Source organism: Nicotiana tabacum, chromosome 6 (assembly GCF_000715075.1).
Source record: "Nicotiana tabacum cultivar K326 chromosome 6, ASM71507v2, whole genome shotgun sequence".
In the NCBI taxonomy this organism is placed as follows: Eukaryota; Viridiplantae; Streptophyta; class Magnoliopsida; order Solanales; family Solanaceae; genus Nicotiana; species Nicotiana tabacum.
This window is the reverse complement of record NC_134085.1, coordinates 101,021,055-101,046,433: the sequence shown is the minus strand read 5'-3', so window position 1 is coordinate 101,046,433 and position 25,379 is coordinate 101,021,055. Positions and strand designations below refer to the sequence as shown.

Genomic DNA, 25,379 nt, shown 5'->3' with positions numbered 1-25,379 from the left:
CATGATCTTCAAAAGAATGGTGATATTAATGTGCAACGGATCCGTTCAAGTGATAATATGGCTGATTTGTTCACCAAATATCTACCGGCGTCAACCTTCAAGAAACTAGTGTACAAGATTGGGATACGAAGGCTCAACGATGTGAACTGATGATCTCATCAGGGGAGTTAATACGCGTTGTACTCTTTTTTCCTTACAAGGTTTTGTCCCATTGGGTTTTCCTTGCAAGGTTTTTAACGAGGCAACCAAAAGGCGTATTTCTAAATATGTGTACTCTTTTTCCTTAATTAGGATTTTTTTTTCCCATAGGGTTTTTTTCCTAATAAGGTTTTAACGAGGCACATTATTTATGGACATCCAAGGGGGAGTGTTATGATAAAATCAAAATATGGTGGATGTCTACTCTTCCTCCATGATCTTTCTCTCAAATGGTTAATGACATATTCAATGACATATTCAATGACATATTTCAATGACATATTTCATGACATATTTTCTTCACTTTTCATGCCTATATAAAGGCTTTGTAATAGATAGGAAAATACACACAATTTAAGAAGAAAATCTCTTCCTTTCTCTCTATCTCTATTTCTTGTTCATATTTTACTAAATTGTCTTTATTTCTTGTTCATGTTTTACTAAATTACTTTTATTTCATAACAGCATCATGTTTTTCCTAACGTTATTGCTCTATTTATCATTTCAAGAATATTAGGCTAATGTCAATTTTCACGGCCCTGAATGAACGGAGACTAATGCCCTACGCGTCCAGGAAAAAGGGTTCTAAAGGAGCTTTTGGCAAAGTGAAAAATCCTCAATCACTCAAAGAAAAGAATCCTATACCCCACCCTCTTCCTTTAAATTTTTCCAACTGTTTCAAAAAACATTCAAATCATTCATCATCTCTTCATTCGTCTCTAACTAGCATCAGTTATTGCTTGGCAGCTCTGCAAATTAAGAAGTTTCGAAACGTAGCAACTGTAATGGCCAATGTTAGTACTTAGTACCTCAAAACCATTCGTATAGCAGGTTTTTCAATCAAACTTCTAATCTTTCTATTCTAGCAATCAGTATGAAATTTACTTTTCATTTGTGCACTAGGTGGTGGAGCTTAAAGTAGGCCTGCACTGCGACGAATGCATCAAGAAAATCTTGAAGGCAATCAAGAAAATCGAAGGTAAAACAAGTCCTTGCACATCTTCAAATTCCTAAAAATTTCTTCAACTACCACCAGAATATGGTATTTTGAAATTCTATAAGTGAAAATCTGGATTTTTAATTTTTTTTCCCCTTCAAATTGGATGGAGTATGGCAGATATTGAAACATATGATGTGGATACACAACTGAATAAGGTGACAGTAACTGGAAATGTAACTACTGAAGAGGTCATCAAATGTCTTCACAAGATAGGGAAACAAGCCACCAACTGGGATCAACAATCAACTTACTAATCTCTAATCCACTGCTTAATTAGAGCGTGCAAGACGACCTTGCCCATTTTATTATATTATACCTATCTATAGGTTCTCCTAGTTTGATCTTTATGTATCTTATTGCTCATTTGATGGAGATTTTGGAAGTACTTTTACACTCTAAATCTCGATAGATCAACCAAAATCTAAATTTAAGGTACTAATCACAATATTGGTTCTAGTAACATTTGCTCCATTTTGTGCATCTATTTTTGTTTTGGCATTTATTGGAAAAACAAGGTACAAAGTGCAGGATATGAAACAAGTTAAACAAGCTATGTACATGAAACACTAACTAAACAGATTTAGCTAACTCAGTGAGTCAGGTGCTTCCGAGTTGTGATTCGCTCTACCTTGGCTGCTGAATAGGCCTAGGGCTCACTTTCACGTTCACGATTTTCGGCACCTTCTTCCCATACCTTGGGATTTCAGCAGCAACACGTGATTTGTTCCATTTCAACATCCCCAAAGTGATCAGCTCGTTCTTATTCTCCTCTTCTAATCACATAAAACATAATAAATTACTTACAATTATTTAAGTTAGTAAAAAAAGCACTGTGTTAGTAAATTGATGATACTTACGCTTGAAATCGTTGGAGATAAAATCAATATCAGGGAGAAAAGGCACATAGGTAGTGTCATCAGTAGAGTCGGGGTCGGAGAAGCATTCACGAAGCCAGTAATGACGGAACCAGGGAGAAGAGTGGACGAGGTCCCACCACTGGTCAGAAAAGTCCTCCACTTCACGATATTCTGTAGGAATGAAGATAGGAGCGTTAGGATTTAGGGTTGAAATCGCCATTGCTGATACACAAAACCAAATGAAGAAGATTGGGAATGGTGAATTTGTTGGATAAGAAAGAGTGGGTTTGCAGTATATAATATGGCTTTGGTTTGTAGGTTGTGCGCACCTGGTTTCCATTGCCCACTTATTTAGCAAGATAAGATGGGATAATCCATTAATTATAGTTCCTCCATTTTAGTTTATTTAAATCCATTTGACTGAATAAAATTTATGAAAAAAAAACTTTAAATTAATTATGTAGAATGAGATGCAAATATTTTATATAAATAAAAATCATTATATAATAGTAAATTATTTTTAGATAAATAAAGGGACCATTATTTTTAACACGGACTAAAAGAGAAATAAGTTTACATAAATTAAAATAAGGGGAGTACTTATTTTTTATTTTCATTAACAGAAACTACAGCTACGATATTTCTTTTTTGTACAATAATTATGGTTTATTGCGAGGCGTAAGTTTATTAAAAGTAAAACCAATAGAGAGAGGGCGCATACATCGTATAATCTAATGCAACGTGACACAGCACGTGAATCTAGTCTAGTTTCAATCCATTGCGTGTTTGCCTTACACGTCATTGTTCTTATCCAATTCACTGACTTTGCCTGCCAAGAAATGATAAAATTTGAGAAGTTTTATTTTGTGTGTTGGACAAATCACACTATTTGTATAAGGCTTCTCTTTGTCTCACAAATTTATGGATCTCAATCTTATCTTTTGGGTCCATAGAAATTTGGGTCCATAAAATTATGCGATAAAAATTGCCTCATACAAGTAGTATTAATTGTATGAGACACAAATTAAAGTTTTCCATAAAATTCTGAAGGCTTCTCGTAACTCTCATCTGGGCTTATTAGTTCAGGTGAGAACTCAGCTACTCCACCGGACTAGTATTTGGGATGTCCAAACTGTTAAGGCCTATAGGTAAAAATTGTACGGGGCGCCCTATTTGATCGTCCTCATTTAACCTATACCTTTTTTTTAAAAGCTTTTAATTTGTACCTACTTTTTAAACAACTTCAGTCTCATTTCTCCTCCTCCTTCTCCTCCTCAAAGTTATATCCGACCTCAACCTCTTTCTGAAGTCCGTGACTAAAGGTCCTTGCTTGATTGAATGGTGGCAATAGATGATCTGTTAAATGACGAAGCTACAGATCCTATTTGATAATGCATGGCATTAGTAGCAGCATATTGGTTTATGTAAATTGTTAAAAAGCTTCTTGCTTTATCAAGTATCGATTAACAGTTCCTTTGGATGGTTTAGTTGTTGAACTAATCATCTAAATAATTGGTCCGATTAGAGAGTTATAAGATGAGGTATCCTTGCTATTGAATGCTTTATGCGACAGTAAAACAACTATTTTCATGTTTTCGTGACAGTATCATTATGAAGGGAAGAAGACTCTAGAGCTGAAGTTCGCCAATTACAAAACAAAAACTTCAGCTCTAGAGCTGAAGTTCGCCAGTTATAAAAACAAATACTTCAGTTCTAGAGCTGAAGTTTGCCAGTTACAAACAAAAACTTCAGTTCTAGAGCTGAAGTTCGCCAGTTACAAAACAAAAACTTCAGCTCTAGAGTTGAAGTTCGCCAATTACAAAAACAAAAACTTCAGCAATTACAAACAAATACTTCAGCACACTTGGTTCAGCACTCTTGCTACTTCAGCCCCGTATGCTAAAGTTACGCGAAAAAGTGGGTACGCTTGTAATTTTTTTTGCAAAGCGAGCATAAGTTAAAATGTGACCCAAAAAGCGGGTATAGATGCAAATGCCCCTGCCTAACGCACAAATAAGACACTTCCATATCACTATTAATTTTTGAGAAACTTTCGGAAACCATTATGTTTTAGTGGTTATTAGCTAGTTGTAGCTACCACTTATTATATTACTTCCTATAGCTATGTTTTTCAGGGTTTTTATAGTGTATTCGATGTATTCAATCTACTGTATTCATGAATATAATAGCATTTCTCGGCGTGAAACAGAGGATTACAGCTAGACACATTATTGTATTCGACTGTATTCGACTGTATTCACGGCGTAAAACAGGGGATTACAGCTAGACAGATTATTGTATTCGACTGTATTCATGATATGTATTTGTGAATACAGTAACGTAAATAGCACAATTCATGATCTATTCAGTTATTTTTAAACGGAAAGTGAATCAATTAACACACTAGACTCCTAATATAACTCAACCAACACAATTATAAATCTGAATACATAAAATACATAAATTATATTAATTAAAAAAAATATATGAATACATTGATGGAATATAGCGAGACAGTGAATACAATGAAATATATGGAATACAGCGAGATACATTGAAATACAACGGAAAAAAAAAGTAACAGACTCTTCAAGTTGCTCAGTCCCAAACTCTGTCGTCGTTGTTCAAGGTAAAAATTCCTAATTAGAACGATATTCATCTGCATAAAGGCAAACAAGGTCGTCCACATGAGGCAACTCTTTAAAAAACTTGTCAAAGTTGTTGAATGACATCCCCCACCCTAAACTTGGACTTGGTTTGCACGCAATGGACTTGGTCTCAGAAATTAATGTTGTACTACTTTGATCATCCCAATTAGTGTAGATTGGGGGTAAACGGGAAATAGCGATGAACTTTTTGGTGTTTCTTCGATTTCTTCCATGGCAGATTCTGTTTCAATCTTCTGTTGTGTGAGAACTGGTGTTGAGAGAGAGAGGGTGAAGAAAAATTTGAAAGAATGAGAGAGAAAAATAATACAAAGCGTATTTTATGGATTATAGGTAGGAGGTGACCATAAATAGATATTTAGCTATAAAAATCAAAAGGTAGCTATGGAATATACTTTTTTAAAAGGGTATTTATTTAAAATAAATAAGGTATCAACATTTGTTATAGGAGGTAAAAATTCCTTATTTTTAAGAATTAATCCAAATAGCTGCCCATCTAATCGCTTAAATTAAAAATAGTCGACGAATATATAATATATATACAATTTATGTCTAATATATATATAACTATGTATAGTAAGTATATACCGGTTAAAAAAGCAAATATTGAATATGGCCAGCTAAAGTAAATACTCAGTCAATGAGGTTTTCTTCTAATAATGTAATCCACACGATGAGGATCAACGCCGGTTAGACCCTAAAGCAAGCACTTGCTTTAGGCCCCAAGTATTTAAGGGCCCCAAAATTACTATTTTTTATATGTAGTACTTATATAATTTAAACACTTATTTTTTATTATTGATAAATTTATTTCTTTGTTTTCATATTAATGTTTAATAAATTAATTTCTTCCCATAATTAGTATAACCGAATTAGTTTTTTTCCAGTCTTATTTTACGTTTTTACTGAATTATTTTTCTCAATTCATTAGTTAGTCACGTAACTATATCTGATAATCTAAAATATCATTTATTTTCCTCACATAAGTTATACTCCTTCCGTCCTAATTTAGGTAAAGGTGTTTGACTGGGCATGGAGTTTAAGAAATAAAGGAAGACTTTTGAAACTTGTTATCTAAATCAAACTATACAAACTTATGTGGTTAGAAATCATCTAAGGCAAAATGGTCTCGGAACCACATAAACTTGTATCCATTTGTCAATCCGGTAAACAAACTTATAATTTTCTCATTCTAACACTACTTAAGAAAAAGACTACTAATAAGCACTTCGTATTGAACGTGCTTGTCAATCGCTTTGACACGAATGTCATGTCACATACTTGATCTTTATTATATAAAATGTGGAATTTTTGGGTCCCACATTTTGAAAAAAAATAATCAATTTATTCAAATTTTAATTTATTTCTTTCTCTTTTTCTCGACCGTAGCTCCGCCAATTGTCCACCAACGACAACACCAAGCTTCAGCCATTAACCATTATCATCTTCTTCCACTTGCTTGAAAGCTTCATTTTCAAATCATATTTACGACCACCGAAACCCGTCTACCCCCTCCCTTTTGTTTTGCAATAAAAGGTTGTTACTATTTCACCCAAAAAAACCTAACAAACATTCATTTCAAAATTATTTTCACCAAATGCCACCAATAAATTACATTTAAGGCAATAAATTTCACTTTATTTTCTTGTTCTACTATCAAAGCCGCCTAACTTTTATAAATTCTTACCTACAATCCGTTAGCGGCAACCAACTAACTAGGTATGCTTTGGAAGAAAAAGAAGAAAAGGAAAAGAAAGAAGAAGAGAAAGGGGAAGTTGATGGCAACGATATGGGGGGAAGGTGTTGGTTATAGAGGAGTTGAGAGAAGTTGGGACATGAAAGGTGGGTGGAGACTAACAAATGAATGAAAATAATATTGGAATAGAAAGAGGGAGGGAAAAGAAATGAAGAAAGGGAGGGTGATGGGAAATAGAATAGGAAATAAAAAATACAGAAAGGGGGTGGGGAATTTGCTGGGGAAGACGAGAGAAGGGTGGGAGGGGAGGGGAAAAGAGAAGGGGAGAGGGATAAGTCTTTTTTTCTTTTTCATTTATATTTTTTTTAAATGTAATTTTTTTAAATAAAAACAATCATATCTACGCGCTTTAACAACATGATTTTCACTCAATGTGGCCATGTCAGCTACACCATTTTTACATAGGCATAGTGAACGATTAAAAGAAATTATTAGTAATCATTTTCTCAAGTAACGGTGTTAAAATGGAAAACTTATAAGTTTGTTTAGCATGTTGACAAATGAGTGCACGTTTAAGTGGCCTCGATGCCATTTTTTGATCATCTAATTAAGGGTAAAAAGGAAAATTTATAGTTGAAATATTACCAAATATAAAAAGGTATTATTCTCTTTGGCACTGACTATAAAAATAGAATATCATATAAACTGGGATGAAAGGAGTATAATTTCTAGGTTCTCTCAGTTGAGTTATGATGCAATCAATGTAAATTCTTTCAATTTTTGGTACTTGGCAGACTATTGTAAACTTTGAACTCTTGACTGGTCCTCGAAGCCTGGACCAAGATGCTCTCTCTCTCTCTCTCTCTCTCTCTCTCTCTCTCTCTCTCTCTCTCTCTCTATATATATATATATATATATATATATATATATATATATATATATATATATATATATCGAGAAGATTTTTGGACCAATAAATTTTTGAAACAACATATTTTTACTAAATACATAAGTTTCCATCACCACATAATATATATTAGTTTAGACAACATTAGAAATAACATAGAATATAGAGAAACATTAGAATTACAACAGAGCCTTTTTGAAAAACCAGAACTAGGTATTTTAAATACTTAAAATTTTAAGAATTTCCTTCTCTTTGAAATAGAAAGAACTAATATTGAAATACAACAAGAAAAAGAGTATATCAGAACAATCAGAAATAAGATAAAATATATGTTAAGACAACACCCTTTAGCTAAACGAATAGCTTTTAACTATTGAATTTTACCAGATCTCCTTATTACGCCTAAATTCATGAGTTCTTTAATTTGAATTTTGAAGTCTTCTAAATCTTAATTTGTAGCTTCTATTGAAGCTGTTTTAATTATATATTCTGGATTAATTATATCTAATTTACATATAACTTTATTATTTTTCCAATGTTTTAAAGGTTTTTCTCCTATTATTTTGTATTTCATCTAATATTTATCTAGATCCTTTTCGTTTTTCATTATTCCTATTTTTTGTATTCCTGTTTTAAAATTATAAAATTTTGTTTCAATATCTATTAGAGTATAGTCTTTTTCTAATATATTTTTGTCTTCATTTTCTTCTAGTATTAAGGTTTGATGTGGCTGCTGGGATGTAAACTATGCTATCTAGAGGGATGTATGCCTTAGTAGTTCCTCCTTCAAGCTTGTAAAATAAATATATTTCTACGCTTATGTGTGTCCATTTTTAATTCCAATGTCCAGTAAGCTCTTTCAGGTTTTCTGAAAGGGAAATCTCTCTCCTGTAAACATGTAAGTTACTTATTTTTATCTAAATTATGTTTCTAGATATTACCCCTGTTTTTTACAACTTTATGTTATTTTGTATAGCTTTATGTTTATTATTCCTCAATTACTAGTTTGATAATAACCAGGCATCACTCTTAGTATATGGTTATCCTCCCAATTTCTTAACAATTTTGATGGATTAACCTGTAAATTTCTAGGAGAAATCGGTTGAGTAAAATCCGAAAATAACCAAGAATGGGTATATATATGTTTAACCGTGGCCAGGGTGAGGTTAAAGAAAAAAAAGTTAAGAATAGATTTATTTTTTTAAAAAGTTAGGAAGAAGAGATGAACAGAGTGAAGTAAAAAAAAGAGTAAAAGGGGTAATTTCAGTTCATGATTTAGATAATACTGTAACAATATAGGTCTATAGAATAAGAGAGAGAGAGAGAGAGAGAAAGAGAGAGAGAGAGAGTACCGAGTAGGATTTTTATAACATAAGAGTTTAATCACAAAAAATATTTAATTGTTAATGTCTATTAATCATAATAACTATAGTAATCCAAAAATATTTGCTAGAAGCCTTACCTCAAGTCTAAAAGAGTTTAAATTAGACGTAGAAATCGAATTTTACTGGATAATAGACTTAGCTGTACATTTTATATACCTACAACAAAATAGTAGTATTTGTTCAGATATATATAGAAAACAACTGCATCAGATAATTTTAAAATTATCATATCATCAATCTTACCATCTAAGAAGAAGATTATAAAATTAAATAAGACCAACCTTGATACCCCATCTTATATTAGACTATAATTTATATCCTAGACTGTCACGACCCGAACGGGGACCCGGTCGTGATGGCGCCTCTCATGAAGACAAGGCCAGCCGACACTTCCCATTTTTCAATTATTAACAGTTAAACATTTAGAAACAGTTGAACATGATAAAATAATCCAAAGTAGCAGATAATATTATAAATACGCGGAAGAACAACCCAACACAGCCCGATACCGGTGTGTCACTAGTCATGAGCATCTATAAAACCTAATACAAGTCTGAAAAATCCACAACTGTTACAAATGTCTGCTAAGAGATGGAAATGATAAAGAGGGAGAAACACGGGAATGCGGACGACAAACAACTACCTCGTGGACTCCGATATCTGCCGGGAGCTCTCAACTCGCACTAGCAGGATCTACAATGCCTGAATCTGCACACAGGGTGCAGGGAGTAAAGTGAGTACTCTAACTCAGTGAGCAACAAATGTAAATAAAGACTGAAAGCAAGAAATCACGTAAGGCACAAAGCATTCTATAATGAAGCAATAAAACAATTAAAACAGTAAACTAGTGAAAGATAGGTAAAATCCTTTAACTCAAATGTAGTTTCATGAAAAGTCTTTTTCAATAATTAAGCAAGTAATTGACAGTCAATTATGAAAAGTAAACGCATAAAGGCTCGCCCATCGGGCACAGTATCAACAAATCCGCCCCTTGGGCAACATCTCAGAATAGTACCAGCCCCTCGGGCAATCACATAGAACAATACCATCTCCTCGGGCTCAATCTCACATCACAATGGGTACCCACGCTCACTTGGGGTGTGCAGACTCCTGAAGGGGCCCCTTACGGCCTAAGCGCAATATCAAGCCATCTCGTGGCGTCATCACTAGGCCCTCTGCCTCATATCTCAATCAAGCCACCTCGTGGCGTACATATCTCAGGCCTGCAATCTCAAATCAATATCAGTGTTTCCTCACAACATAGGGCCTTCCTCAGTCAAAAATTTCAGAAGCCCCTCGGACAATAGTAAAACAGTGTTTCTATGCCCAAACATCATGTAAATTATCATTTAAGTATTAAAAACTGAGTAAACAAGGCTGAGTATGAAAACAGTGAAAAATAACATGACTGAGTTCAAGTATAAAGTCAACATAGTGAGGAAATATCAGTAAAAATTCCTGAAGGGTTCAAATAGTTGGCACGAAGCCCAAATATGGCATTCAGCTCAAATAATGATGATATCAAATAGATTTCAGTCAAATACGCGGTAAAATCATGAATCGGGACGGACCAAGTCACAATCCCCAATAGTACACGACCCCACGCTCATCATCAAGCGTGTGTCTCACCTCAATATAGCACTACGATTTGCAATCTAGGGTTTCAAACCTTCAGAACATCGTTTATGATCATTACTCACCTCGAACCGATCAAATCTCTAGCTCACGACGCCTTTTCCCCTCAAATCGACCTCCACTCACATTGAATCCATCCAAAATCAGAATCACGACGTCAAAATATGCTAAGGGAACGAAGCCTAAGCGAAAACAATTAAATAATACCAAAAATCTCGAAATTGGTCAAACCCGACCCTGGTCCCACATCTCGAAACTGGGTAAAAATCACATCACCAGAATCCTTATCCTCCCACGAGTCTATACATATCAAGAACACTGAAATTGGAGTCCAAATGACCCTTCAAATCCTCATTTAAAATCTCTTAATCTCAAGCCCTAATTTTTGAATTTTAAGCTTAGATTCCATGATTTATTAGGTAGTTTTCACAATAGAATCGAGTTTTAAGTCCAAAATTCTTACCTCCAAATGTTTCCCCTTGAATCCCTCTTCAACCTCCTTCAAAAAGCTCCAAAAACAACCAACTATGGAGGAAATAAACCCCACATTTGCAGACAAGATGACCTTTTAAACTTTTTGCCCAGGCCAGAAAATCCTTCTTCACGAACGCGGTCAACGCCTCGCGTTCGCGAAGCACAATTTAACTTTGACCAAATTTCCTCTTACGCGATTGCAACCAGACCCTCGCGAATGTGATGCTTTACCCAGACGAACCTTTGCGAACGCGTTCTATCCACCGCGAACGCGATGAGTTAATTCCCCCGAAGCTCAGCTGCTCTATCCTTCTATGCGAATGCGACACCACAACTGCGAACGCGATGCATAATCTTGTAGCCCTTCGTGAATGCATAGCCTTCCTCGCGAATGCGAAGGCTAAATTTCCACCTTCCTCCGCTGACTCTTCGCGAACGCGAGGGTCCACTCGCGAACGCGAAGAGTAAAATACCTGCAACTGTTGAAGACCAAAATTTGTAACTTTCTTCAACTTCAAATGATCCGTTCAACCCTCCGAAACTCACCCCGAGGCCCCCGAGACCTCAACTAAAGGCACCAACATACCCCAAAACCTCATTTAGACTTGTTCCAACCCTCGAAACTCCCAAAATAATATCAAAACACCAAAATTACATTGGGTTCAAGCCTAAAAATTCCAAAAACTTCTAAATTCTGCTTTTGATAAAAAACCCGACCAAACCATGTCCGAATAACCTGAAATTTTGCACACACATACCAAATGACACAACAGAACTACTACAACTCTCGGAATTCCATTCCGACCACTATATCAAAATCTCACCTACCAACCGGAAATCGCCAAAATACCAACTTCACCAATTCAAGCCTAAATCTACTCCGGACCTCCAAAACTCATTCCGATCACGCTCCTAAGTCCCAAATCACCTCCCGAAGCTAAATGAACCATTGGAACTCACATCCGAGCTCTCTATCACATAAGTCAACATCCAGTTGACTTTTCCAACTTAACCTTCCTTAAAAGAGACTAATTGTCTCAAACCTTACCAAATCCATTTCCGAACCCTAACCAATCAACCCGATCACATATAGAACCATTATATAAAGCAATTAGAAGCAGAAATTGGGGAAACGGAGCGGTAATTTATGAGACAACTGTCCGGGTCATCATATCCTTCCCAACTTAAACAAACGTTCATCCGCGAATGAATCAAGAAATATACCTAAAGCCTCAAACAGGTGAGGATATCTGCTTCGTATCTCCCGCTCAGTCTTCTAGGTAGCCTCCTCCACAGGCTGACCTCTCCACTGCACTTTCACTGAAGCTATATCCTTTGACCTCAACTTTCGAACCTGACAACCCAAAATAGCTACTGGCTCCACATCATAAGTCAAATCATCATCCAACTGAACCTTTCTAAAATACAAAACATGAGACGGGTCCCCAATATACTTCCGGAGCATAGAAACTTGAAATACCAGATGCACACTCGACAAGCTAGGTGGCAAAGCAAGCTCATAAGCTACCTCCCCAATCCTCCGAAGCACCTCAAAAGGCAATGAACCGCGGACTCAATTTCCCTTTCTTCCCAAATCTCATAACACCCTTCATGGGCGAAACCTTCAAAACAGAACCTTCTCATCAACCATGTAGGACACATCTCGAACCTTCCTGTCAGCATAACTCTTTTGCCTCGACTGCGCTGCACGAAGCCTCTCCTGAATCACCTTCACCTTCTCCAACGCATCATGCACCAAATCAGTCCCCAATAGCCTAGCCTCATCGGGCTCGAACCAACCGACTAGAGATCTACACCGCCTCCTATACAAAGCCTCATATGGAGCCATATGAATACTCGACTAGTAGCTGTTGTTATAAGCAAACTCTACAAGCGGTAGAAACTGATCCCATGACCCTCCGAAATCAATGACATAAGCACGCAACATGTCCTCCAATATCTGAATAGTGCGCTCAGACTGCCTGTCCGTCTGAGGATGAAAAGTTGTGCTCAACTCAACTTGAGTACCCAACTCTTGCTGCATAGACCTCCAAAACTGTGATGTAAACTGAGTGCCCCTATCTGAAATGATGGAAACTGGGACACCATGCAACCGAACAATCTCCCGGATATAGATATCTGCCAACCGCTCTAAAGAATAAGTAGTACACATAGGAATGAAGTGCGCGGACTTGGTCAGCCGATCCACAACCACCCAAATAGCATCGAACTTCCTCAAAGTTCGTGGAAGTCCAACAACAAAGTCCATAGTGATCCTCTCCCACTTCCACTTGGGAATATCTATCTGCCGAAGCAAGCCACCTAGTCTCTGATGCTGATATTTCACCTGCTGACAATTGAGACACCGAGCTACAAATCCCACAGTGTCTTTCTTCATTCTTTTCCACCAATAGTGCTGCCTCAAATCTTGATACATCTTCGCGGTGCCGGGATGAATGGAATACCGCGAGCTATGGGCCTCCTCCAGAATCAACTCCCGAAGCCGATCCACATTAGACACACAAATCTGGTCATGCATTCTCAACACCCCAAATGGTCACATCTATGGCATCATCATGCTGAACTTTGTCCTTAAGGACAAGCAAATGCGAATCATCATACTAGCGATCTCTAATGCGATCATATAAGGAAGATCGAGAAACCACACAAATCAATACCTGACTGGTCTCCGAAACATCTAATCTCACAAACTGATTGGACAAGGCCTGAACATCAACCGCAAGAGGTCTCTCCCCAACTGGAATATATGCTAAACTCCCCATACTCACCGCCTTTCGGCTCAAGGCATGGGACACCACATTGGCCTTTCCCGGATGGTACAATATAGTGATATCATAATCCTTAAGCAACTCCAACCATCTCCGTTGCATCAAATTGAGATCCTTCTATTTGAACAAGTGCTGGAAGCTACGATGATTAATAAACACCTTACAAGACATACCATACAAGTAATGCCTCCAAATTTTCAACGCGTGAACTATGGCAGCCAACTCTAAATCATGAACGGGGTAGTTCTTCTCATGGGGATTCAATCGACGAGAAGTATAAAAAATAACTCTACCCTCCTTTATCAACACACAACCAATGCCGACTCTCTAAGCATCACAATACACGGTATATGAACTTGAAGCTGATGGCAAAACTAATATTGGAGCTGTGGTCAAAGCTATCTTGAGCTTCCGAAAGCTCTCCTCACACTCGTCCGACCATACAAATGAAGCACCCTTCTGAGTCAGCTTGGTCAAGGGCTATGCGATAGATGAGAATTCCTAAACAAAACGGCGATAATAACCCGCCAAAACAAGAAAGTTGCGAATCTCTGTGGCTGAGGACGGCTGTGCCAACTCTGCACCGCCTCTATCTTCTTCAAATCAACCTGAATACCCTCGCTGGACACCACATGCCCTAAGAAAGCCACTGAACTGAGCCAAAACTCACACTTGGAGAATTTTGCATAAAGCTTCTCCTCCCTCAATCTCTGTAACACAACTCTCAAATGCTCTGCGTGCTCCTCCTGACTACGTGAATATACTAGAATATCATCAGTGAAGACTATGACAAACGAGTCAAGATAAGGCCGGAACACACTATTCATCAAATGCATGAACGCTGCTGGGGCATTGGTCAGCCCAAAAGACATTACCAAGAACTCATAATGACTGTATCGGGTATTGAAAGCTGTCTTAAGAATATCCGAGTCCCTGATTTTCAATTGGTGATAACCTGAACGGAGGTCAATCTTGGAGAACACTCTCGCTCCCTGAAGCTGGTCGAATAAATCATCAATGCGAGGCAAAGGATACTTGTTCTTAATTGTTACCTTGTTCAATTGCCTATAATCAATATACATCCTCATAGTGCCATCCTTCCTTTTCACAAATAGGACCAACGCACCCCAAGGTGAGACACTAGGCCAAATGAACCCTTTATTGGAGCTCCTAAAGCTGTTCTTTTAATTCCTTCAACTCCGCTGGTGCCATACGATACGGTGGAATAGAAATGGGCTGAGTGCTCGGCACCAGGTCAATACTAAAATCAATGTCCCTGTTCGGTGGCATGCCTCATAGGTCTGCAGGAAACATATCGGAAAAATCCCTTACAACTGGAACAGAATCAAGTACTGGGAGTCTCTGCACCGACATCCCTCACAAAGGCTAGTTACGAAAGACAACCCTTCCCAACCATACGCTGGGCTTTCAAGAATAAGGTCACTCTACTAGAAACATAATCAGTCACACCTCGCCACTCGATCCGTAGCATACTCGGTATAGCCAATGTGGCTGTCTTAGTATGACAGTCTAGAATAGCGCGATATGAAGATAACCAATCCATGCCTAAAATGACATCAAAATGCACCATGCTCAATAATAATAGATCTACTCGGGTCTCCAGACCCCCAATAGTCACCACACACGACCGGTATACACGGTCTATAATAACAGTATCACCCACCGAGGTAGATACATGAATAGGTGAAGCAAGAAACTCACGGGGCGTACCTAAATAACAAGCAAAGTATGATGACATATAAGAAAAAGTAGAACCGAGATCAAATAATACAGATGCATCTTTGTGGCAGACTGAAACAACACCTATAATAACGACATTTGAAGCAATAACATTGGGCTGCCTGGAAGTGCATAGAAATAGGCCTGACCGCCACCTAATCGACCTCCCTCTTTGGGGCGACCCCTAGCTAACTGACCTCCACCCTAGCTGGCTGGGCGGGTGGTGGTGAAGTAACTATCGCTGAAACCGATGACTGACCCCTCTGCTGAGATGAACTCGCAAGACGACGAGGGCACTGCCTCTACATATGACCCATCTCAACACACTCATAACAACTCCCAGGTGTTGGAGAAGGAAACTGAAGGGAACCCCTCACACCGGAGTGACTAGCAGATGCGTTTGTCATGGAAGAGCCCTAGACTGATGGAGCACGGGACGAACTCTGAGCTGAAAGGGCACTAAGTGATGACTGGCCCTAATGAGAACTGTGAGAACCATGACCCGATGATGCCCCACGATAACCTGGGAGAGCTGGTTGAGCATGCCTGAATGGATGGCCTCTGCCGTGCTGAAACTGGCCCCTTGAAAGAGTACCACTATAACTAGCAGATCCTCAAGGCCTCTTGGCCTCCCTCTCCTCGCGCTCCTAGCGATGAACAGACTCAATCTCACGGGCAATATCCATAACCTCCTTGAAAGTAGCACCAATCACCCTCTCCCTAGTCATGAGAACACGAAGCTGATAAGTGAGGCCATCAATAAACCTCCTAATCCTCTCTCTATCTGTCGGAACCATCCAAATAGCATGACGAGCTAACTCGGAGAACCTCATCTCGTACTGCATCATAGTCATCTCTTCCTAACACAACCACTCAAACTCTCTATGCAGCTCCTCTCTGCCAGACTGCGGCACATACTTCTCCATAAAGAGAACAGAGAACTGCTTCCAGGTAAGGGGTGCTGCACTAACAAGCCTACACCTCTCAAAAGCCTCCCACTAAGTGAAGGTAGCTCCCGAAAACTTATAGGTAGTGAAAGCGACTCTGCTGGTCTCCAAAATACCCGTTGTACGAAGCATCTTCTAGCACTTATCTAAGAAAGCCTGGGCATCGTCGCCCTCTGCACCACTGAAGGTCGGAGGCTATAGTCTACCAAACCTCTCCAACCTAAGTTGTTCATCCTCCGACATAGCAGGAACTACATAGTCCTGAGTAGCTGCAACCGGCTGGGCTAGATGTGCCCCCTGTATCTGAAGTCCTTGCACGACCTGCTTAGGTGTGCGAGCGGCAGGAGTCTGATTGCCTCCCCCGACCTGAGAAGTAGCTGCGACTGTAGTGACTGGCTGAAACCGCCTGAGCTAGGCTAGTGCAAACTGATAAGATCAGATCCAAGGCCTCATGAAGACCCAAAATCACAATGGGCACAACTGGTGCCTGTGCTGGTGTTGCTGGAGCGTCCATAACTGGGACCTGATCCTGAACTGTGGCAGCTGGTGGATCTGCAGGTGTTGCTCTAGCTGCTCTGCCCCTACCACGACCACGACCGTGTCCTCGGCCTCTAGTGGCCACGGTTGATGGTACTGGTGGTCGTCCATCCTGACCAGTAGCGCATGTTCTCAACATCTGTGAGAGAATAGAATAACAGAAGTTTAGTACTCAGATCAACAAATTCGCACGACAAAAATTTCAAGAATATGAAGTTTTTCCTAAAGGTTATGCAGCCTCTCGAGGATAAATACAGACGTCTCCGTACCGATCTGCGAGACTCTACTAGACCTTCTCATGACTCGTGAAACCTATGTAACCTAGGCTCTGATTCCAAATTGTCACGACCCAAACCTGGATCTGGTCGTGATGGCGCCTCTCGTGAAGTCAAGGCCAGCCAACACTTCCCATTTTCCAATTATTAACAGTTAAGCATTTAAAAACAGTCGAACATGATAAAATAATCTAAAGTAGCAAATAATATCATAAATACGCGGAAGAACAACCCAACACAGCCCGATACCGGGGTGTCACTAGTCATGAGCATCTGTAAAACCTAATACAAGTCTGAAAAATCCACAACTATTACAAATATCTGCTAAGAGATGGAAATGATAAAGAGGGAGAAACACGGGACTGCGGACGACAAGCAGCTACCTCATGGACTCCGATATCTGCCGGGAACTCTCAATTCGCACTGGCAGGATCCGCAATGCCTGAATCTGCACACAGGGGTGCAGGCAGTAAAGTGAGTACTCCAACTCAGTTATTAACAAATGTAAATAAAGAATGAAAACAAGAAATCACGTAAGGCACAAAGCATTCTATAATGAAGCAGTAAATCAATTAAAATAGTAAACCAGTGAAAGATAGGTAAAATCCTTTAACTCAAACATAGTTTCATGAAAAGCCTTTTTCAATAATTAAGTAGGTAATTGACAGTCAATTATCAAAAGTAAACATATAAAGGCTTGCCCCTCGGGCACAATATCAACAAATCCGCCACTCGAGCAACATCTCGGAACAGTACTAACCCCTCGGGCAAACACATAGAACAATACCAGCCCCTCGGGCTCAATCTCACATCACAATGGGTACCCGCACTCACTAGGGGTGTGCAGACTCCTGGAGGGGCCCCTTACGGCCCAAGCGCAATATTAAGCCATCTCGTAGCTTCATCACTAGGCCCTCGGCCTCATATCAATCAAGCCACCTCATGGCGTACATATCTCAGGCCCTCGACCTCAAATCAATATCAGTGTTTCCTCACAACATAGGGCCTTCCTCAGTCAAAAATCTCATAAGCCCCTCGGGCAATAGTAAAACAGTGTTTCTCAGCCCAAACATCATGTAAAATATCATTTAAGTGTTAATAACTGAGTTAACAAGGCTTAGTATGAAAGCAATGAAAAATAATATGATTGAGTTCAAGTATAGAGTCAAAACAGTGAGAAAATATCAGTAAAAATCCCCGAATGGTTCAAATAGTTGGCACGAAGCCCAAATGTGGCATTCAACCCAAATAATAATGATAGCAAATATTTTCAGTCAAATACACGGTAAAATCATCAATCGGGATGGACCAAGTCATAATCCCCAATAGTACACGACCCCATGCTCATCATCAAGCGTGTGTCTCACCTCAATATAGCACTACGATTTGCAATCCGGGGTTTCAAACCCTCATAACATCATTTACAATCATTACTCACCTCGAATCGGTCAAATCTCTAGCTCACGACGCCTTCGCCCCTCAAATCAGCCTCCACTCGCGTCGAATCTATCTAAAATCAGAATCACGACGTCAAAATATGCTATGGGAATGAAGCCCAAGCGAAAACAATCAAATAATACCAAAAATCTCGAAATTGGCCAAACCCGACCCCGGGCCCACGTTTGACACAATAAAAATCACATCACCGGAATCCTTATCCTCCCATGAGTCTATACATATCAAGAACACTGAAATTGGAGTCCAAATGACCCCTCAATCCTCATTTAAAGTCTCTTAATCTCAAGCCCTAATTTCTGAATTTTAGGCTTATATTTCATGATTTATTAGGTAGATTTCACAATAGGATAGAGTTTTAAGTCCAAAATTCTTACCTCCAAATGTTTTACCTTGAATCCCTCTTCAATCTCCATTAAAAAGCTCCAAAAATGACCAACTATGGAGGAAATAAATCCCACATTCGAGGACAAGATGACCTTTTAAACTTTTTGCCCAGGCCTGAAAATCCTTCTTCGCGAACGCGGTCAACGCCTCGCGTTTCGAAGCACAATTTAACTTTGACCAAATTTTCTCTTACGCGATCGCGACCAGAACCTCGTGAACATGATTTTTTACCTAGACGAACCTTTGCGAACGTGTTCCATCCATCGCGAACGCGATGAGTTAATTCCCCCGAAGCTCAGTTGCTCTATCCTTCTATGCGAACGCGACACCACAACTGCGAATGCGATGCACAATCTCGTAGCCCAACGCATATCCTGCCTCGCGAACGCAAAGGCTAAATTTCCACCTTCCTTCGCTGGCTCTTCGCGGACGCGAGGGTCCACTCGCGAACGCGAAGAGTAAAATACCTGCAACCGCTGAAGACCAAAATCTGCAACTTTCTTCAACTTCAAATGATCCGTTCAACCCTCCGAACTCACCCGAGGCCCCCGGGACCTCAATCAAAGGCACCAACATACCCCAAAACCTCATTCAAACTTGTTCCAACCCTCAGAACTCCCAAAACAACATTAAAACACCAAAATTACATTGGATTCAAGCCTAAAAATTCCAAAAACTTCTAAATTCTGCTTTTGATCAAAAACCCGACCAAACCACCTCCGAATGACCTGAAATTTTGCACACACATCCCAAATGACACAACGGAACTACTTCAACTATCAGAATTCCATTCCGACCCCTATAACAAAATCTCACCTACCAACCGGAAATCGCCAAATACCAACTTCGCCAATTCAAGCCTAAATCTACTCCGAACCTCCAAAACTCATTCCGATCACACTCATAAGTCTCAAATCACCTTCCAAAACTAACAGAACCATCGATACTCACATATGAGCCCTCTAACAGATAAGTCAACATCCGGTTGACTTTTCCAACTTAGCCTTCCTTAGAGACTAAGTGTCTCAAACCTTACCAAATCCCTTTCCGAACCCTAACCAATCAACACAATCACATATAGAAACATTAAACAAAGCAATTAGAAGAAGAAATGGGGGAAACAGAGCGGTAACTCATGAGACAACTGGCCGGGTCGTCACATAGACTTTATTTTATATCCAACCCTAAGTAAAAAAATGGTATTAAGTTTTATATTACATAATAATGGTAGTTGCCTACTCAGTAGAGATGGAACAAAATTTTTTAAAAATATTACACAGACACCAGTACAAACAATAGAAACGACAACCAGGATAAGGACACGATTGGACGCAAACCAGAAAAACCTGCAAGAAAATCAAAAAGAATGTTGTAAAGAATGTAAAGATAAAAATACATGTTGTAAGGTTAAAGAAGAAACCCCATTTTATATTGGTATCAGAGCGAGAAGATTTTCGAACCAATAAGTTTATGAAACAACATATTTTTACTAATTACATAAGTTTCCATCACCACATAATATATATTAGTTTAGACAACATTAGAAATGACATAGAATATAGAGAAATATTAGAATTACAATAGAGCCTTTTTGAAAAACCAGAACTAGGTATTTTACATACTGAAAATTTTAAAAATTTCCTTCTCTTTGAAATAGAAAGAACTAATATTGATATACAACAAGAAAAAGATTATATCGGAAACAAGATGGGGTATTAAGATTGGTCTTATTTAATTTTATAATCTTGTTCTTAGATGGTAAGATTGATGATATGATAACATTAAAATTATCAGATGCAGTTGTTTTCTATATATATCTGAACAAATACTACTATTTTATTGTAGGTATATAAAATGTACAGCTAAGTCTATTATCGAGTAAAATTCGATTTCTACATCTAATTTAAAATCTTCTAGACTTGAGGTATGGCTTCTAGCAAAGATTCTGGATACTATAGTTATTATGATTAATTGACATTAACAATAAAAATATTTTTTATACCCCATCTTATTTTGTATAGCTTTATGTTTATTATTTCTCAATTACTAGTTTGATAATAACCAGACATCACTCTTAGTATATGGTTATCCTCCCAATTTCTTAACAATTTTGATAGATTAAACTGTAAATTTCTAGGAGAAACCGGTTAAGTAAAACCCGAAAATAACTAAGAATGAGTCTATATGTAATTAACCGTAGCCAGGGTGAGGTTAAAGAAAAATATTTATTTCTTTAAAAAGTTGGGAAGAAGAGATGAATAGAGTAAAGTAAAAAAATAAGTAAAAGGGGTAATTTCAGTTCATGATTTAGATAATACTATAATAATACAGGTCTATAGAATAAGAGAGAGAGAGTACCGAGTAGGATTTTTACAACATAAGAGTTTAATCACAAAAAATATTTTTATTGTTAATGTTTATTAATCGTAATAACTATAGTAATCCAGAAATATTTGCTAGAAGCCTTACCTCAAGTCTAGAAGAGTTTAAATTAGACGTAGAAACCAGATTTTACTTGATAATAGACATAGCTGTACATTTTATATACATACAACAAAATAGTAGTATTTGTTCATATATATATAGAAAATAACTGCATCTGATAATTTCTATATTATCATATCATTAATCTTACCATCTAAGAACAAAATTATAAAATTAAATGTGATGACCCAAAAGGTCATTACTTATTTAAAAATAAATCCTGCATTTCGAGGCCTCAAAACCTCTTTCGGCATCACCTTGATTTTGCGTGCATAGTCCGGGCACGTAACCGGAAAGCCATTTTGTGAAAATTTGTGAAAAATGATGAATTTTGCCTATAAAATAGATTTAAGTTGACTTGGGTCAATATTTTGGGTAAACGGACCCGGACCCATGATTTGATGGTCCCAAACGGTTCGTAGAAAAATATGGGATTTGGGTGTATGCCCGGAATCAAATTCCGAGGTCCCAAGCCCGAGGAATGAATTTTTAAAGAAAAATTATTTTATGGAATTATTTACGAGTTTTTGAAATGAAATGAGTTTAAAACTTGATGGTATCGGGACAGTATTTTGGTTCCGGTGCCCGGTACAGGTCTTATATATGATTTAAGATAAGTATGTGAAATTTGATAAGAAACGGATTTGAAATGACGTGAATCGGATCGTTTGTGAGAAAATTGAAAAATTTGTTGTTCTTAAGAAATTTCATGATTTTGGTGCTAAATTCATAGTTGTTGATATTATTTTAGTGATTTGAATGCACGAGCGAGTCCGTATGATGTTTTTAGGTTGGTATGCATATTTGGTTTGGAGCCCCGAGGGCTCGGGTGAGTTTTGGATAGGCCACGAGATGGATTTTGGACTTGGAGAGTTGCAGGTTTTCAGCTGTTTCAGTGTAGGCCTGCAGGCTCCGCATTTGCGAAGCCTGGTTCGCAAATGTGAGGGCCATGTCGCAACTGCGAAATGTAGCCCAGGCCAGCCTATCTCGCAATTGCGAGGATTCAATCGCAAATGCGATCCCCCAAGCTTTAGCCAGTAGTCGCAAAATGCGACAACTTGTTCGCAATTCCCAACTCGCAAATGCAAGAACTTCTTCGCAAATGCGAACTCAGCAGAAGTCAAGGTTCGCAATTGCGCACCCTAGTCGCGAATGCGACATCTGCAACCTGCAATTTTATAACGTAGTTGAAAATCTTTCATTTTTCACACTCTTTCAAAACCAAAACACTCTTGGGCGATTTTTCAAAGACAACTCTTATTCCAAATTGATTGTAAGTCAATTTTAACTCGTTTTCTTCAATCATTAACATCTTTTCACATGATTTCAACTCAAAATCAATGATTTTTATGGGGAAAATTGGGTGTTTTGGGTAGAACCTAGGTTTTTCAAAAATTGGGGGTTTGGACCTCGATTAGAGGTCTGATTCAAAACAATTATATATTTGGGTTCGTGGGGGAATAGGTGATCGGGTTTTGGTTCGAACCTCGGGTTTTGACCATGTGGGCCCGGGGGCGATTTTTGACTTTTGGGTAAAACTTTAGAAAACTCATTTTCATGCATTAGAATTGATTCATTTAGTATTTATTGATGTAATTAAGTAACTTGTGGCTAGATACGAGCGAATTGGTGGTGGAGTCAAGAGGTAAAGCGATAGTAGAGGCTTGAATTGTGTTTGTGGCATCGAGGTAAGTGTTTGGTCTAACCTTAGCTTGAGGGATTAGTAGTTGAGTCCTATTTGCTACATGTTATTTGTTGACTACGACGTATAGGCATGGTGACGAGTATCTATACGTTGGTGTCAAACATGACCGTGAGTCTTAAATTGAAATTGTTGTGTTCTTGATAAATCCTACGAATGCCCAAGTTGTTGTTGAATAAGGATTATGATTATCCTCGTGGAAATTACTTATGATTGAGTGTTGGTGCTAGATGAGGTAGTTATATGTTGGAGCAAGTTTGGTTATAGCTGATTTTCCCTTGCCGGGACGTATTTACTTATATTGTCGATTCCCTTGCCGAATAGTGTTGTTTCTTTATTGATCCCTTGTCGGGACTCTTATTGTGATTGGTGTTGAACTGTATTTGTGGATCGGGTTGTGTGCCACAACAATATTATATTTGGATCGGGTTGCACGCGCAACAATATTATATTTGGATCGGGTTGCACGCCTCAACAATATTATATTTGGATTGGGATGCATGCAGCAATAATAATATAATTGGATCGGGTTGCACGCCGCAATAGTGATAAATGATATGGATCGGGTTGCACACTGCAACAGAGTTATTATGTTTTGGGATTGGGTTGCGTACCGCAATAATTGATAATACGAAGTGTTTATAGATTGGTTACGAGTTCCTTATTATTTTGCTGTAAATTCTAAATTGTTCTTATGATTTTCTCTTAATTTACTGTTGGTACTGATATTCCCCCACAGCATGTACCCCCTCCCATCTTTACTTATTTATTCTTGTGTATTTTCCGCTACATATTATATAACTGCACAGGTTTATTTGGTAGTCTGGTCCTAACCTCGTCACTACTTCGCTGGGGTTAGGCCAGGCACTTACCAGCACATTGGGTCGGTTGTGCTGATAATACACTCTATAGTATGTGTAGATCCCGGAGTGGCAACTTTTGGACCATAGCATTTGGTGGTTGCCTTCAGTCCAGTTAGAGATCCCGAGGTAGTCCTGCAAGCGTCCGCAGGCCCGACATTCTCTTCTATCTTTATGTGTATTTTGTTTTCATTTGTTGTCGAGATAGATTTTACTTTCTTTTCAGACATTTGTATGTAGTATTCATAGACAGTCCGTGATATTGTGACACCGGATTCCGGGTAGAGATGTATGTTGGCATTGTCGTACTGTTTATGGTTAATTTATCAGATTAAGTCTTCTGATTGTATCTATTTATCGTTAATATTTCACTGTTATTCACATGTTAGTTTAAATAGTTAAAAAGGTTAAATAAAAGAGTTAGCGATTCTGTATTACGCGGCTTGCCTAGCTTTCACGAGTAGGTGCCATCACAACTCCTGAGGGTGGGAAATCCGTGTCGTGACAAGTTGGTATTAGAGATCTAGGTTACATAGGTCTCACAAATTCACAGACAAGCTTAGTAGAGTCTGAGGGATCGGTACAGAGACATCTGTATTTATCCCCAGAGGCTACAGAGTTAGGAAAAACTTCACATTTATTCTTTCTTGTCGTGCGGTTTGGTTTCTCAATGCTAATTGAATTTCTACTCTGTTCTTTCGCAGATGGAGAGAACACTCTTCCTCATCCATTGATCAGCAGCCCGAGCTCCCAACAGCAGCTCCCACGAGGAGCAGAGGGCGAGGGCGAGGCCGTGCTAGAGGCCGAGGTAGGGGCAGAGCTCAGCCCAGAGCAGCAGCACTAGCGGCGGAGCCTCAAGTTGACTTTGATGATGAGGTTCCGGCCCAGACATTTCCGGTAGGCCCAGCTCAGGTCCCAAAGGGGTTTATTGCTACCCTAGTACTCCAGGATGCTCTAGTCCATCTAGTGGGCCTTATAGAGAGAGTCACTGAGGCAGGCTTGCTTCCTGTAGCACCAACCGTCTCTCAGGCTGGAGGAGGAGCCCAGACTCCTGCTACTCGCACTTCGGAGCAGACAACTATCCAGTTCCAGACTCCAACAGCTCAGCCAGTTGGAGCAGTTCAGCTGGGTGTGGTAGCTCAAACCGGTGGGGGAGCAGCTATGTCTGCCGATGCTTTGTGGAGATTGGACAGGTTCACCAAGCTCTTCCCTATTACTTTCAGTAGTTCATCTTATGAGGATCCCCAGGATTTTATAGACAGCTGTCTTGAGGTTCTCAGGAACATGGGGATAGTGGAGACCAACGGGGTCGATTTTGCTAATTTTCACATATCTGGATCCGCCAAGACTTGGTGGAGAGATTACCATTTGGCTAGACCAGCCAG

General features: G+C 38.8%; 1 protein-coding gene and 1 long non-coding RNA gene across 2 annotated transcripts; one reads left to right on the top strand and one right to left on the bottom strand.

Moving 5' to 3' along the window:
• The first annotated feature begins 548 nt into the window (after positions 1-548).
• LOC107815880 (uncharacterized) lies at positions 549-1,658 on the top strand. The gene is made up of 3 exons (XM_016641528.2): positions 549-992; positions 1,102-1,177; positions 1,316-1,658. The coding sequence occupies exons 1-3, from the start codon at positions 720-722 to the stop codon at positions 1,450-1,452; spliced, it is 486 nt and encodes a 161-aa protein (XP_016497014.1). The 5' UTR covers positions 549-719; the 3' UTR covers positions 1,453-1,658.
• A 5-nt stretch (positions 1,659-1,663) lies between these two features.
• Positions 1,664-4,324, bottom strand: LOC107808426 (uncharacterized). Its single transcript, XR_012710539.1, has 2 exons — positions 2,056-4,324; positions 1,664-1,971 (listed from the first exon to the last, which is right to left on the bottom strand). It is a non-coding gene; the product is annotated as an uncharacterized LOC107808426 (long non-coding RNA).
• Positions 4,325-25,379: the final 21,055 nt, after the last annotated feature.